Source organism: Scylla paramamosain, chromosome 4, assembly GCF_035594125.1.
Source record: "Scylla paramamosain isolate STU-SP2022 chromosome 4, ASM3559412v1, whole genome shotgun sequence".
In the NCBI taxonomy this organism is placed as follows: Eukaryota; Metazoa; Arthropoda; class Malacostraca; order Decapoda; family Portunidae; genus Scylla; species Scylla paramamosain.
Genome location: NC_087154.1, coordinates 24,069,121 through 24,082,026, shown reverse-complemented (window position 1 = coordinate 24,082,026; position 12,906 = coordinate 24,069,121). Strand labels below are relative to the sequence as shown.

Genomic DNA, 12,906 nt, shown 5'->3' with positions numbered 1-12,906 from the left:
GTAAATTAATTAAATAACCCTTAAAACAACTGGCCCATTTAGCTGTATCCTGCCCAGTTTCCTTGAAAGCTCTGCCTACCATTATACACCTGTCTTGTCCATGCTACCAACTGTGACTGACTCGTGGGAACACGCCACACACTGCAGGCTCAGTGGTCACGAGGGGATGCACCCCACACTGCCCGCCACCTCCCACACTCAAACTCACTGGCTGCTTACTTGGTTCAATAAAACACTTTTCTTCTAAAAATTCTGGTGACTAAACTATGGGGCCTGGGTGAATACTGATTATGCCATCATCAAGGGCAATTCTTTAGCTAACGAATATGTGGGATTCAAAATGAAAGAACAATTAGAAATATGATAAATTAAGTGGGAAGAAAAGTGACTGAGCAGAGGATCTTACACTTAACTCGGTAACAGGCTTATCTACCCGTCATGGACATATCAACTTTCTCTCTCTCTCTCTCTCTCTCTCTCTCTCTCTCTCTCTCTCTCTCTCTCTCTCTCTCTCTCTCTCTCTCTCTCTCTCTCTCTCTCTCTCTCTCTCTCTCTCTCTCTCTCTCTCTCTCTCTCTCTCTCTCTCCCTCCTCACTTCCTTCTTAATTCTTACTTCTCACTCCCCCACTACTTATGCAGTATATATATATATATATATATATATATATATATATATATATATATATATATATATATATATATATATATATATATATATATATATATATATATATATATATATATAATCATTAAAAGTGATGGCAAGCTCTGCATTTATTATTTTCTTCAGGGTATTTTCTCTATACCTAAGCAGTGTCTTATATTCTTTTTCAAGACTGCTTATGGTTTGGCCGTAGCTAACCATGGATGCTAGATCTGGATTTTGGGTCCCTTGACCCTTCTTCAGCAGCTGGTGGTTGTTCTCTCTGCAGTGTTGGTGGTGAGAATGAGGTTGTCTGCTCTCTGTGCGCCTTATATGCAGCCTGCACGGGATCAGAACGAGCTACACACTATGGGCGGAGCCGCTGATTGGCTGCTTTGTCATGTGGCTCAGTGAGGTTGCCGCTTCGTTTTTCTTTCTTGATCTCTTCATGCTTGGTAGGGCTTACCCTTATCTGAAGTTAAACACTCGGTCAGAAGACCTTCAAGCTCTACCAAGCATGAAGAGATCAAGAAAGGTTCATTGGATCTTTATTACCCATTGAAGTCAATGGGAAATTAATTAATCCATTCCAAGGCAAAAAAAAAAAATTAATTTCCTCTAATACCAGTTACACTGCAACCAAATGGATATAGAATGGTTGTAATATGAGCTGAAACATAAAGGTCATAAAGTAATGTTAAAGTTATGATACATACATTCTCTCTCTCTCTCTCTCTCTCTCTCTCTCTCTCTCTCTCTCTCTCTCTCTCTCTCTCTCTCTCTCTCTCTCTCTCTCTCTCTCTCTCTCTCTCTCTCTCTCTCTCTCTCTCTATGACTACGTCTCTTTGACAACTGGCTCAGGAGTAATAGCAAGCCACCTCTAGCATCAGCATCAAGTCCACTCATTTTGCAATTATTTATTTATTTATTTTTTTTATTTATTTATTTTTTTTTTTTTAATAGTTATCATACTTTTCTTCATCCTGCCACTTGCACAAGCATTTTTTACTTGCTCAGGAGGTATTTTCATGGTAGAATGATTGCAAAATAAAACAGTAAGGGTGAAATAAGTAAGGCACAACAGAGGTATGTCCAGCTGAGGGGGCACAAGTCAGGTTTGCGGGTGCATGTCAGTGCAAAATCTGGGCGTAACCCAAGGTGCCACTGTGTATATATATATATATATATATATATATATATATATATATATATATATATATATATATATATATATATATATATATATATATATATATATATATATATATATATATATATATAATACACACACACACATATATATGTAGTCATACCTCATGATTCAAATGTCCTTCAGTGGGGAGTTTTCAAGACTAATCCGCCAAATGTCGTCACTCCTGTATGTCCCCTAGTGACATGTGCTAAAATATTGTTATTGTGAATCCCATGTGCATACAGATGCATAGAACGTTGATCATTATAATACATCCAAAATTCTGCATTGATTTTTAAATATCTTGTATGGATGATTTTGAGAGAAATTGGTCAAAACAGAAATATATGTTTGTGATTATTTAGTAATACTGTTATCAATATTATAAATTATACAGTATAATACAAGTCTAAAATCAATTGATTTGGACAATGAAAAAAATAAAAAATAAGACTACTATATAGTATGACATACCGTACTCAGTAACATTTTGATATATGGATACAGATATTTTCATGGGGATTTTTGCATCTCTTTCACGAAGCGAGCAACATGGCAAAGTAATCGAACATCAAAAAAACAAATATCTCTCAGGACTGGTTTGGCGTAACGAGAGAAGAATACAGGAAGCCACAAGTTTGTAGAGTAATAGCATGGACACTGCTGTAAGAATTAACTGGTTGTCCAGCTACATGTTTGTTAACTTAACTAAGGCAGGCCAGTCAGATCTTTGTTTTGGTTAGATATACAGCATTACTCTCACCAGGACACTTGAATTGCATATAAATTATTGTTTCCATATATACTTGGAAGTTGATCTATGTAATTTTGAGTTTTAAGAGGCACAGTCATGTTGCCTCCATTTTTACTGTTGTCTACACTAATACACTTCCGATCAATGGTATACTTTTTTGGAAACCTCAGGATGACCAAATAAATCTAAATGCCATATTCATATTCACTAGAAAATCAACTTAAATATTTTAGTTCATGAATGGAGTTCAGTTTTACCTGTGTTACTACTTAGAAGTTTTTACTTAAGTCTGTTGGTCACCACATTGTGTCTGTGAACCATTAGCAAGAGAGAGAGAGAGAGGCTTTAGTGTGAAAAAAAAAATTATGTACTCTTCAATAACTGTTCTCAAGACTGAAGATGGCAGAAACTTTCAATGACTCATCATCTTGAGGTTGATATTTATTTACAGTGGTATTTTGCATAAAATTTTATTATTTATTTATTTACTTTTTTTTATCTGACATATATAAGACAGCCCACTTTTTTGTCTTTTATTAGGATGATTCAAGTGCCATCTTATACTCTGAAATATATGTTACTTCATGCTATCTTTTACTGTATTTTTTCTGTAATTTAGATTATTTTCATTAAATTATGTTTAGGGCACAACATACACCCAAAAATAAAATAAAAAATAAAAAAGGGGGTGGGAGGAGATTTTGGGACCTGGAACAGATTAATTTTTTTTTACATTAATTTGAATGGGATAAATTGCTTCCCCATTTGAACATTCCTAATTTGAACAGCCCAAGAGAACCAATTGAGTTTTAATCATGAGCTGCCACTATATATATATATATATATATATATATATATATATATATATATATATATATATATATATATATATATATATATATATATATTCATTCATTTATTTATTTATATGCTATTGCATAAAGAGAGAGAGAGAGAGAGAGAGAGAGAGAGAGAGATGTACCACACATACATAGTTGTTTTCGCTGAAACTAACTGGATGGAACATGTGCATGATACTAACCCTAACATTAGGGAAATGGTTGAAGAATGAAATAATATTTTCATTGATATCAATGAAGGTCTTTATTATACTTAAATAAGAGCTAGGACTAAATATATTTAAGTTTCAAACAGTTCTCACCTTTCTCTGGTTAGGGTGAGGTATCCTTTAGCAGATGTGTGTGATGACATGATGGCCTATTGTAACTTGACTGATGGGGTTCTCCATCAAATTTTGTTGGATGAGGGAGATCACCCAGATCTACTGCATGCCAAGAAAATTCTCACCAGCATCTTCAGACGCCAACTATATCTTTGTGTAGGCCATACAAGACCCAGCAATTTTGCCACTGTGAGTATCTCAGACTGCTCCAGAATGAATAGTCAGCTGAATATCAGTATGATACTAATTTCTTTAATTTTTTCTCAAACAAAAAGTTTTCATAAAATAATAATTATTAATTTTTAATACCACATATGTAAAACAGATACATAAACTCCTCTCGTTATTTCACTCAACACATTATTTCTTTGTCATCGTTACATAGTATTTACATCTGTCATCTCCATTTGCATAAAAAAAAATTATGTGTAATATCCGCTTATGGTTCACTGGAATTCCAAGCCAGCTGCATCTTGGCTTAGAATAACTAATGTTCTCCTTCCCTATTCACTTATAAAAACCAGAATGTTATACTACATTGGAAAAATTTCTTTCTCCTATTAATCTAAATAAATTTTTGTACATTACTGTTATCATTTCTTGTTATTATAAGACTGCATTGCCAAGAGAAAGTTATAATATGATCTATCTATTGTGTATATCCATCTCTGTGACATCTCTTCTTTTGGGAGCGTTCCCACCTGGGAATGGCCACAGCAAAAGAAGTTTCACTTCTCTATCTAAGCATTTCCTTTTACTAACACTTTTTTATTCAAATAGCCTCTACTCTTCTCTTTCTAACTTCCAAGTAATCTTCCTTTCCAATAAGGAACCTTAATTTCACTCACACTAACTCTCCATTCTCAAAAGTATGGCCATGCTATCTCCATGTATTCCTTTTCACCCATCCCACCACCACCATCCATTATGTCATTTGATTTTCAACTAGCAAATGAAATATGTGAGATAGAGATCAGACTATCTGAAATAAGGATCTAAGGATCTAATATCCATTAATGGCTTATTGGAATTCCAAGTCAACTGCATCTTGGCTTAGAATAACTAATGTTCTCCTTCCCTATTCACTTATAAAAACCAGTGGTATACTACATTGGAAAAATTTCTTTCTCCTATTAATCTAAATTAATTTTTGTACATTATTGTTATCATTTCTTGTTATTATAAGACTGCATTGCCAAGAGAAAGTTATAATATGATCTTTCTATCGTCTATATCCATCTTTGTGACATCTCTTCCTTTGGGATGGCCACAGCAAAAGAGGTTACACTTCTCTCTACCTAAGCATTCCTTTTTACTAACATTTTTTTTCACATAGCCTCTATTCTTCTCTTTCTAACTTCCAAGTGACCTTCCTCTCCAATAAGGAACCTTAATTTCACTCACACACTTTAACTCTCCATTCTCAAAGTATGGCCATGCTATCTCCATGTATTCCTTTTCACCCAACCCACCACTTCACCATTCATTGTCATTTGATTTTCAACTACCAAATGAAATATGTGAGATAGAGATCAGACAATCTGAAATAAGGATATTCCTGATCTACCAGATGCACAATATAATGCACAAGAAAGTGGCTGAAATAATTACATACACTGATTTTACTGTATATAATTTTCTTACCCCTAACAGTTCCTTTCCAGAGAAAGATGAAAATGCTTATTTTGGAATGTTAATTTAATATATGCAGTTCATTAAATACATGTCAATCCATTTATTATCATCTCTCATCAGAGAACTGAGCCATATCTTAGTAATTTGTAACTCTTTCCTAAACTACAGTAAACTAATTTGAGTGTGTATTTTGACACTTCAATATTGGGATCTACTGTGAATCAATAATAATGTCACCATTAACAAGATCATAACAGCCAGGTAATTATAAGACATACATTATAGAAATATGGTTATGTGAGACTTGTATCCTTTATATTTCTGCCCTAATTCATGCCAAATCTTTTCTTTAAATTGCCAATACTTTTTTTTTATAAATAAGAATTGTCAAAATGTACCCAGTTCATCTTGTGATTTCAAACATCTAGCCAAAAATATCCCCAATTATTTCCTTCTTCATTTTACACCCCTCTTTTTCATCCAAATTACTCCACTGTAATCTGTTTCTAAAGCTGAACTCTTCCTAGACCTTTGTTGAAAATTCTACAATGGATAAGTTGGGATGTTTTTCCTTCACCTTCCCTCTCTGACCAGTATATTATGCTTTTAGAAATTCTTCAAAATTATATGTTCTGTGCTCTCTCTGGCCTTGATCTTCAGAAGGTTTATGGCCATGATAGATTCCCTCCCATTGTTCCTTGTTTGGTTAGTCTTTTCCATCTCTTTCTATCAATTTCCACCTGAACTGCTTTTTGGAAGATTTCTTGGTGATTTGAAAGTTTTTATAACATTTTTCTATGGCTGTGTGATGACAACATTGATTTGTTTTCTTTTGTACTGTAGCATAAGGTTACTTAGTGGAGAATAACTTTAAGTTGTAAGCCAGGTAGTTATTACTTGCAATATAACAACCCTTGCAAGATAATCTATGCCAGCCTGGTGTGGTCTGTAGATTAATCATTTCATCCTTTACCAGTGCAGTGCAGTTGTATATATTAGCTGATGATCTTCATAATGATATGATAGGTAAATCACAACTTTATTCACCCAATGTTGTACCATCCACCAAATGCATTTTCAGAAAAAATGTCCCTAGCACTAGGAAAGCTTCTTCAACATGACAGATTATTGACAAGCAGATGAAGTTTTACCTGAAAACATACATGCATGATTTGTTATTTCATAGAGGAAATTTGCTGGACTACTTGTATAGTCAAATACGAGTATACCCAGATATATGGCATATACCAGGATAAACAGAGAAATTAATGAAAGCTTTGTACAACATAAGATCGTGAGGCTGCGTAATGTCCCTGTGGCCCTGAAATATATAAATAGATGGTGCAATAAGAGACATGAAAGCAAAGGTTAGAGATGTTGGAAAGATGATGTGTATGTTATTACAAAGAACAAAATTCAAAAGTTGAAGATTTATATAAACAAAAGTAGGGTGATAGTGTTTGAAGGGAGTAAGAGTGAAGTGAATGATTTTTAGAGTATATATAGACTTTCTATGTATTCTTTATAACAAAGTAAGAATTGAATTCCCTCAAGGAATGTAAAATTAGGCTAAATGGAAAAAAAACAGAAGAGGGTTCATAAATTCAAGTACTTTAGTTAATTTTTGTGCAAGCATAGTAAAGTAACATGGAAGTTAGGAGAAAAGAAAGAGCTGTGCAAGAAAGAGGTGTTTGGATCCCAAGGATGTATGAAGAAAAAGAGGACAGTAAACATCAAAGTGGAAAGAACTTCTTAAATGACTGTACCAACAATTATGTATGCTAGAGAGACCAAGGTGTAAAATGAAGGACTAGGAAGTATCAAGAATCCAAGATACTGAAATTATTTACTTGAGAAATGCCACTTGTGTATGAAATGAAGAAATTAAATGAGGATTGGTTAAGGTGATCATGTGAAATACTCTTAAGATGGTTTAATCATATAAAAGAATGGAATGATTAAAATATATATGGATTTTTTTCATAAATGTATTCATTATATGTGAAATACCATTTGAAATTATGTTCTAAATTGACTTTTATCACTAGACCTTCAAGAATATCAAAGAAGCACTGGAAAGGAATATTCCAAAAGATAGCACACTCACACCACAAGATCTGGTAATAACACAAGTGGAACTAAATTACGGGATGGATGATCAGAACCCTGTTGAGATGGTCTATTTTTATAACAAAAACTCCCCAATGAAGACCAGGAAAATCAAGAAGGAAGAAAGTATTCTGGTTCCTGAGAGGTTTGTATCTAATTTCAGTACATAAGTCAAAAAAAAATTATAGTCTAGTGCTAGGCAGCAGTAACTCTAAGTAACGATTTTATAGGGACCATTCATGGTAGTTTTGGTTATCTATAACAAAAAAAACGGGAAAATGTTCTTACCTGAATAAAATGTATCTACCATCTGCCAATGTGGCAGTAATTCCAATGCTCCACTCCCACATTAAGTACTTTTAAAGTGACTGAAATTCTGGGGGATTTAATTAAAGAGATACTGAGATGCAAATGTGTTTTTTTTTTTTTTTTTTTTTTTTTTTTTTTTTTTTTTTTTTTTTGAGATGCATTTCAAAAGTTGGAGTGGTTTGTGAGACAAGGCAGTCTCATAGGCTCCCTTCAGGACCTAAGGTTTTGCCCTGAAGCCTCAGTGTGCTCTAGGCACATATAGAGAAAGGGGAGGGTAGGCTTAGTCCCACCTCACCACTTCACTTCACTTCACTTCATAAGGCTTTTTCACCACTATATTAGGATGTTATGACCATCAACACTGTACCAAAAGTGGGGATTATCTTGCTAAGGTAAGAAATGCACTTACATAAAAAAATAAATAAATAATATATATATATATATATATATATATATATATATATATATATATATATATATATATATATATATATATATATAGTTATTGTTATAAGGATATTAAGTTGCCCATTAAACATAACCCAATGCCATAATTGCACTGAAAGAAGTGTGGTCTCAGCATTCCTTCTCTCCTAGAAGCTTCTGAATGGTGCACCATGCACCAGGTGCTGCCGTAACTGCTTTTTCAACTCCAAGTTTTTCGTCTTTTCATAACTCCACCACTACTTTCAGATCAATTTTATCTTATTTTATTTTTATTTATTTATTTATTTATTTATATTTATTTTTGTTTTGTTTGTCAGTTAATGCTGTACATTACTAACTAGCTACATTTTCTTTAAACTTATTTTTATCTTTTAAATTGTTTTGTTCAGTGGTTTCTGGTGTTTGAAAAATTTTGAAATGTTAAAAAAATTTCTTGAGAGTAAGAACCCCTGAAACAAAAAAGTAGCTAATCTACATTTTTTTCATTCATCTTACTGTACTCTAACAAATTTTCAAACACTTTGGTCTTTACCTTTTTTACCTCAATGGATTAAATTAAGGTATATATTTTATATTAATTATTTTTTCTTTTAAAGATATTGCAATCATATTGAAACAACATTATTAGTAATAAGAAGCTTGTAGAATAAAATTTTCATGAACATCATGAACAGTGAATGGTCCCTTAACCCTTTACTGCTCAAATAAATTTGGTGTGGTATTTTTTTTTTTATCTCTTTCATGGAAGACAACAGTTTGTTGAGATTTGTTAGATTTGACCCTTATTATAGTAGAAATACACAGCCAACAGTTTGTCCAATTGTGCATGAAAACAGGTATCTCAGGCCATAGCATTATGTTAGGTTCAAGGAAAAATGTCATAAATTGACTTATTGGTATCTCAAATGCATCTCTCCTTCTCACTCATGCCCATAGCAAGAATGACCAGTATTAAGTAATATATTACATGAGAATGGAAAGCTATAGTTACAAATTATAAAGTGATCCAGAAAAATGTGGTGTGTGGCTATGTAGATTAATGATAGAGTGGAAGCTTACCAGATGAAATTACCAAGTGAATTAGAAAACATACACATTTATTCTTATTGTGGAAAATAAATATTTAGAACCAAATTTGATCTCAAGGAAATTGGCATTAAATTGTGAATATTACCTTTCTATCTCCTTAGAACTTGTCATATTTAGTTCACAGCCTCTCAATTAAGCTGGACTTCTCTCATTTGGAGTAGGGGCTGATTTAATCCCCAAAGAGACAAGAATGAAATTTTCAGGGGTTGGTGATGTGCAGTGTTTCACTTGGATGGCATGAAAGAAGCTTATCTAATTGTCCAGTTTGATTTGTCAATTAAATATTGCTTGTTATATAAAATAAACACAGGATCTTTATTGAACCAGGAGATATGCTTAAATACTGACTGTTCAAGATAACACCAGCATTTTTTTTTCCCTCCCTATGATGCCACACTTATGTTTTAATACTATTAATCATTCTAAATTTGATTATTTCAAATGATATAGTATGTAATGTCATCCACTTGGAATACATTTACATGTTAAATTTATCTTAACTTTAACCTAATGTAATGTAATTTTATAAAGCATCTGTACATCTGGACTCTATTTTTCAAGATTATGATGACTGAACACAAGCAGATATTTAGGTTCTAGCAATTGAACACACAAGCAGGCTTTTAGGTTCTAGCTATGTTACACAGTCTTTATATTGAATTGACTGTTACTATCTTTAATGTTTCAGATTCCAGGAAAAAATCTTTAGAGTTTTGTGTAGAAGCAACAAAGAAGATAAATTTAAACATGCCCAAGTAACCCTGATGGCTGCATGCCAAGAACTTGGCATGAAGGAGCCATATGTAAGTATACCTATTATATTAAATGGAAATCAATAATATTTTATGTTGCAAGATTTATAGTACATAGTTAAATCTTTCAAATTTAAATGATGTGATTTTATTAGTCTAACCTAATATAAAGAATAAATGAGAAAGAATGTATATAGTATGTTAATACATCTTGAAGTAAAACATATTTGCATACTGTAATTCCAAAGGAAGAAAGATCAAGAAAATGGAGACTTGACTTATGATGTGCACACAACTCTGCTGGTGAATATTTGTTCCATCAACTCTCTCTCAATAGTTGTTAATTGAATCTACTGGAATGCAGTAGTGATGTATCAGATACTAAATTTAAGAGGTCTGTGGATTCCAGAAATGCATTTCTCATAAAACACAGTTTTATCTGTAATATGATTACAGATGCTAAAATATTATTTCCAGACATGGATGCAGTTGCAGATTTCTTTTACCTCCTTATCCATGGTTGCAGATCTGGATAATTTTTACTCATCACAGTAATGAAAAGTGTGTCATATCTGTGACACAAAACTTCAGAGAGGAAAGAAAGAGAGAAGAGTAAAACAAAAAGGAAAAATAAATAGGACAAAATAATAGAATAAGTAAAAAAAGGAAATTTCAATAATATAAAGGTGGATGTAACTGGAAAAAGGGACAAGGAGACGGAGGAAGTAGAAGTAGAAAGGGAGTGGATGAGAGAACGAAAAGGAGGAAGACAGGAAAAGGGAACACTTATTCTCCACTCTACCTCTAATTCTTCTCTCCTCATCCTTTCTGCTTATATTTATTCTCTCTACCTTCTCCCCATATTCCCATTCTCCTCCTTCACCCTTCCTCCATTTCCTTGCCCCATGTACTCTCTTTTCCCCATTATGACATCCCTTCATCTTTCTACTTCACAATACATCCCTTAATCCCTCTGCTCCTTTCTTCTCCCATCTTGTCTTGAATCTTCCTTCCTGACACCTCTCTTCCCCTTCTCTGTCCAAGATAAGGGATAAAGGAGTGATATCTCACTCTCCTATCTTACTCATTCCATAGGATTTACTATCCATCCTTCCTCACACTCAAATTATTCCATTCTTATTTTCAGTCAGTCTCACTCAATTTATCAATCCTCAAGATTTTTTTTTTGTTTGTTTTTTGTTTGTTTATTTTTGTTTTTGTTTTTATGTAGGAAGGACACTGGCCGAGGGCAACAAAAATCCAATAAAAAAATATGCCCACTGAAATGCCAGTCCCATAAAAGGGTCAAAGCAGTAGTCAAAAATTGATGAATAAGTGTCTTGAAACCTCCCTCTTGAAGGAATTCAAGTCATAGGAAGGTGGAAATACAGAAGCAGGCAGGGAGTTCCAGAGTTTAACAGAGAAAGGGATGAATGATTGAGAATACTGGTTAACTCTTGCGTTGGAGAGGTGGACAGAATAGGGGTGAGAGAAAGAAGAAAGTCTTGTGCAGCGAGGCCGCAGAAGGAGGGGAGGCATGCAGTTAGCAAGATCAGAAGAGCAGTTAGCATGAAAATAGCAGTAGAAGACAGCTAGATATGCAACATTGCAGTGGTGAGAGAGAGGCTGAAGACAGTCAGTTAGAGGAGAGGAGTTGATGAGACGAAAAGCTTTCAATTCCACCCTGTCTAGAAGAGCAGTATGAGTGGAACCCCCCCAGACATGTGAAGCATACTCCATACATGGACGGATAAGGCCCTTGTACAGAGTTAGCAGCTGGGGGGGTGAGAAAAACTAGTGGAGACATCTCAGAACACCTAACTTCATAGAAGCTGTTTTAGCTAGAGATGAGATGTGAAGTTTCCAGTTCAGATTATAAGTAAAGGACAGACCAAGGATGTTCAGTGTAGAAGAGGGGGACAGTTGAGTGTCATTGAAGAAGAGGGGATAGTTGTCTGGAAAGTTGTGTCGAGTTGATAGATGGAGGAATTGAGTTTTTGAGGCATTGAACAATACCAAGTTTGCTCTGCCCCAATCAGAAATTTTAGAAAGATCAGAAGTCAGGCGTTCTGTGGCTTCCCTGCATGATATGTTTACCTCCTGAAGGGTTGGACGTCTATGAAAAGACGTGGAAAAGTGCAGGGTGGTATCATCAGCGTAGGAGTGGATAGAACAAGAAGTTTGGTTTAGAAGATCATTAATGAATAATAAGAAGAGAGTGGGTGACAGGGCAGAACCCTGAGGAACACCACTGTTAATAGATTTAGGAGAAGAACAGTGACCGTCTACCACAGCAGCAATAGAATGGTCAGAAAGGAAACTTGAGATGAAGTTACAGAGAGAAGGATAGAAACCGTAGGAGGGTAGTTTGGAAATCAAAGCTTTGTGCCAGACTCTATCAAAGGTTTTTGATATGTCCAAGGCAACAGCAAAAGTTTCACCAAAATCTCTAAAAGAGGATGACCAAGACTCAGTAAGGAAAGGCAGATCACCAGTAGAGCGGCCTTGACGGAACCCATACTGGCGATCAGATAGAAGGTTGTGAAGAGATAGATGTTTAAGAATCTTCCTGTTGAGGATAGATTCAAAAACTTTAGATAGGCAGGAAATTAAAGCAATAGGACGGTAGTTTGAGGGATTAGAACGGTCACCCTTTTTAGGAACAGGCTGAATGTAGGCAAACTTCCAGCAAGAAGGAAAGGTAGATATTGTTCTATTGGAGAACAATAGGAGGGACCCCATCAGGTCCATAAGCCTTCCGAGGGTTTAGGGCAGCGAGGGCATGGAAAACAT

The 12,906-nt window shown here is 34.4% G+C and overlaps 1 protein-coding gene across 10 annotated transcripts in view; it reads left to right on the top strand.

Annotated features, from left to right (window-relative positions):
• LOC135099897 (deoxynucleoside triphosphate triphosphohydrolase SAMHD1-like) overlaps window positions 1-12,906 on the top strand; it is a 101,748-nt gene that overhangs the window by 70,278 nt on the left and 18,564 nt on the right. For all 10 annotated transcript variants that reach the window (XM_064002562.1, XM_064002556.1, XM_064002561.1 and 7 more), the window contains 3 exons: window positions 3,766-3,961; window positions 7,456-7,661; window positions 10,050-10,164. In XM_064002562.1, the coding sequence (XP_063858632.1) occupies window positions 3,766-3,961; window positions 7,456-7,661; window positions 10,050-10,164 (517 nt within the window). The remainder of the gene's footprint in view (window positions 1-3,765; window positions 3,962-7,455; window positions 7,662-10,049; window positions 10,165-12,906) is intronic.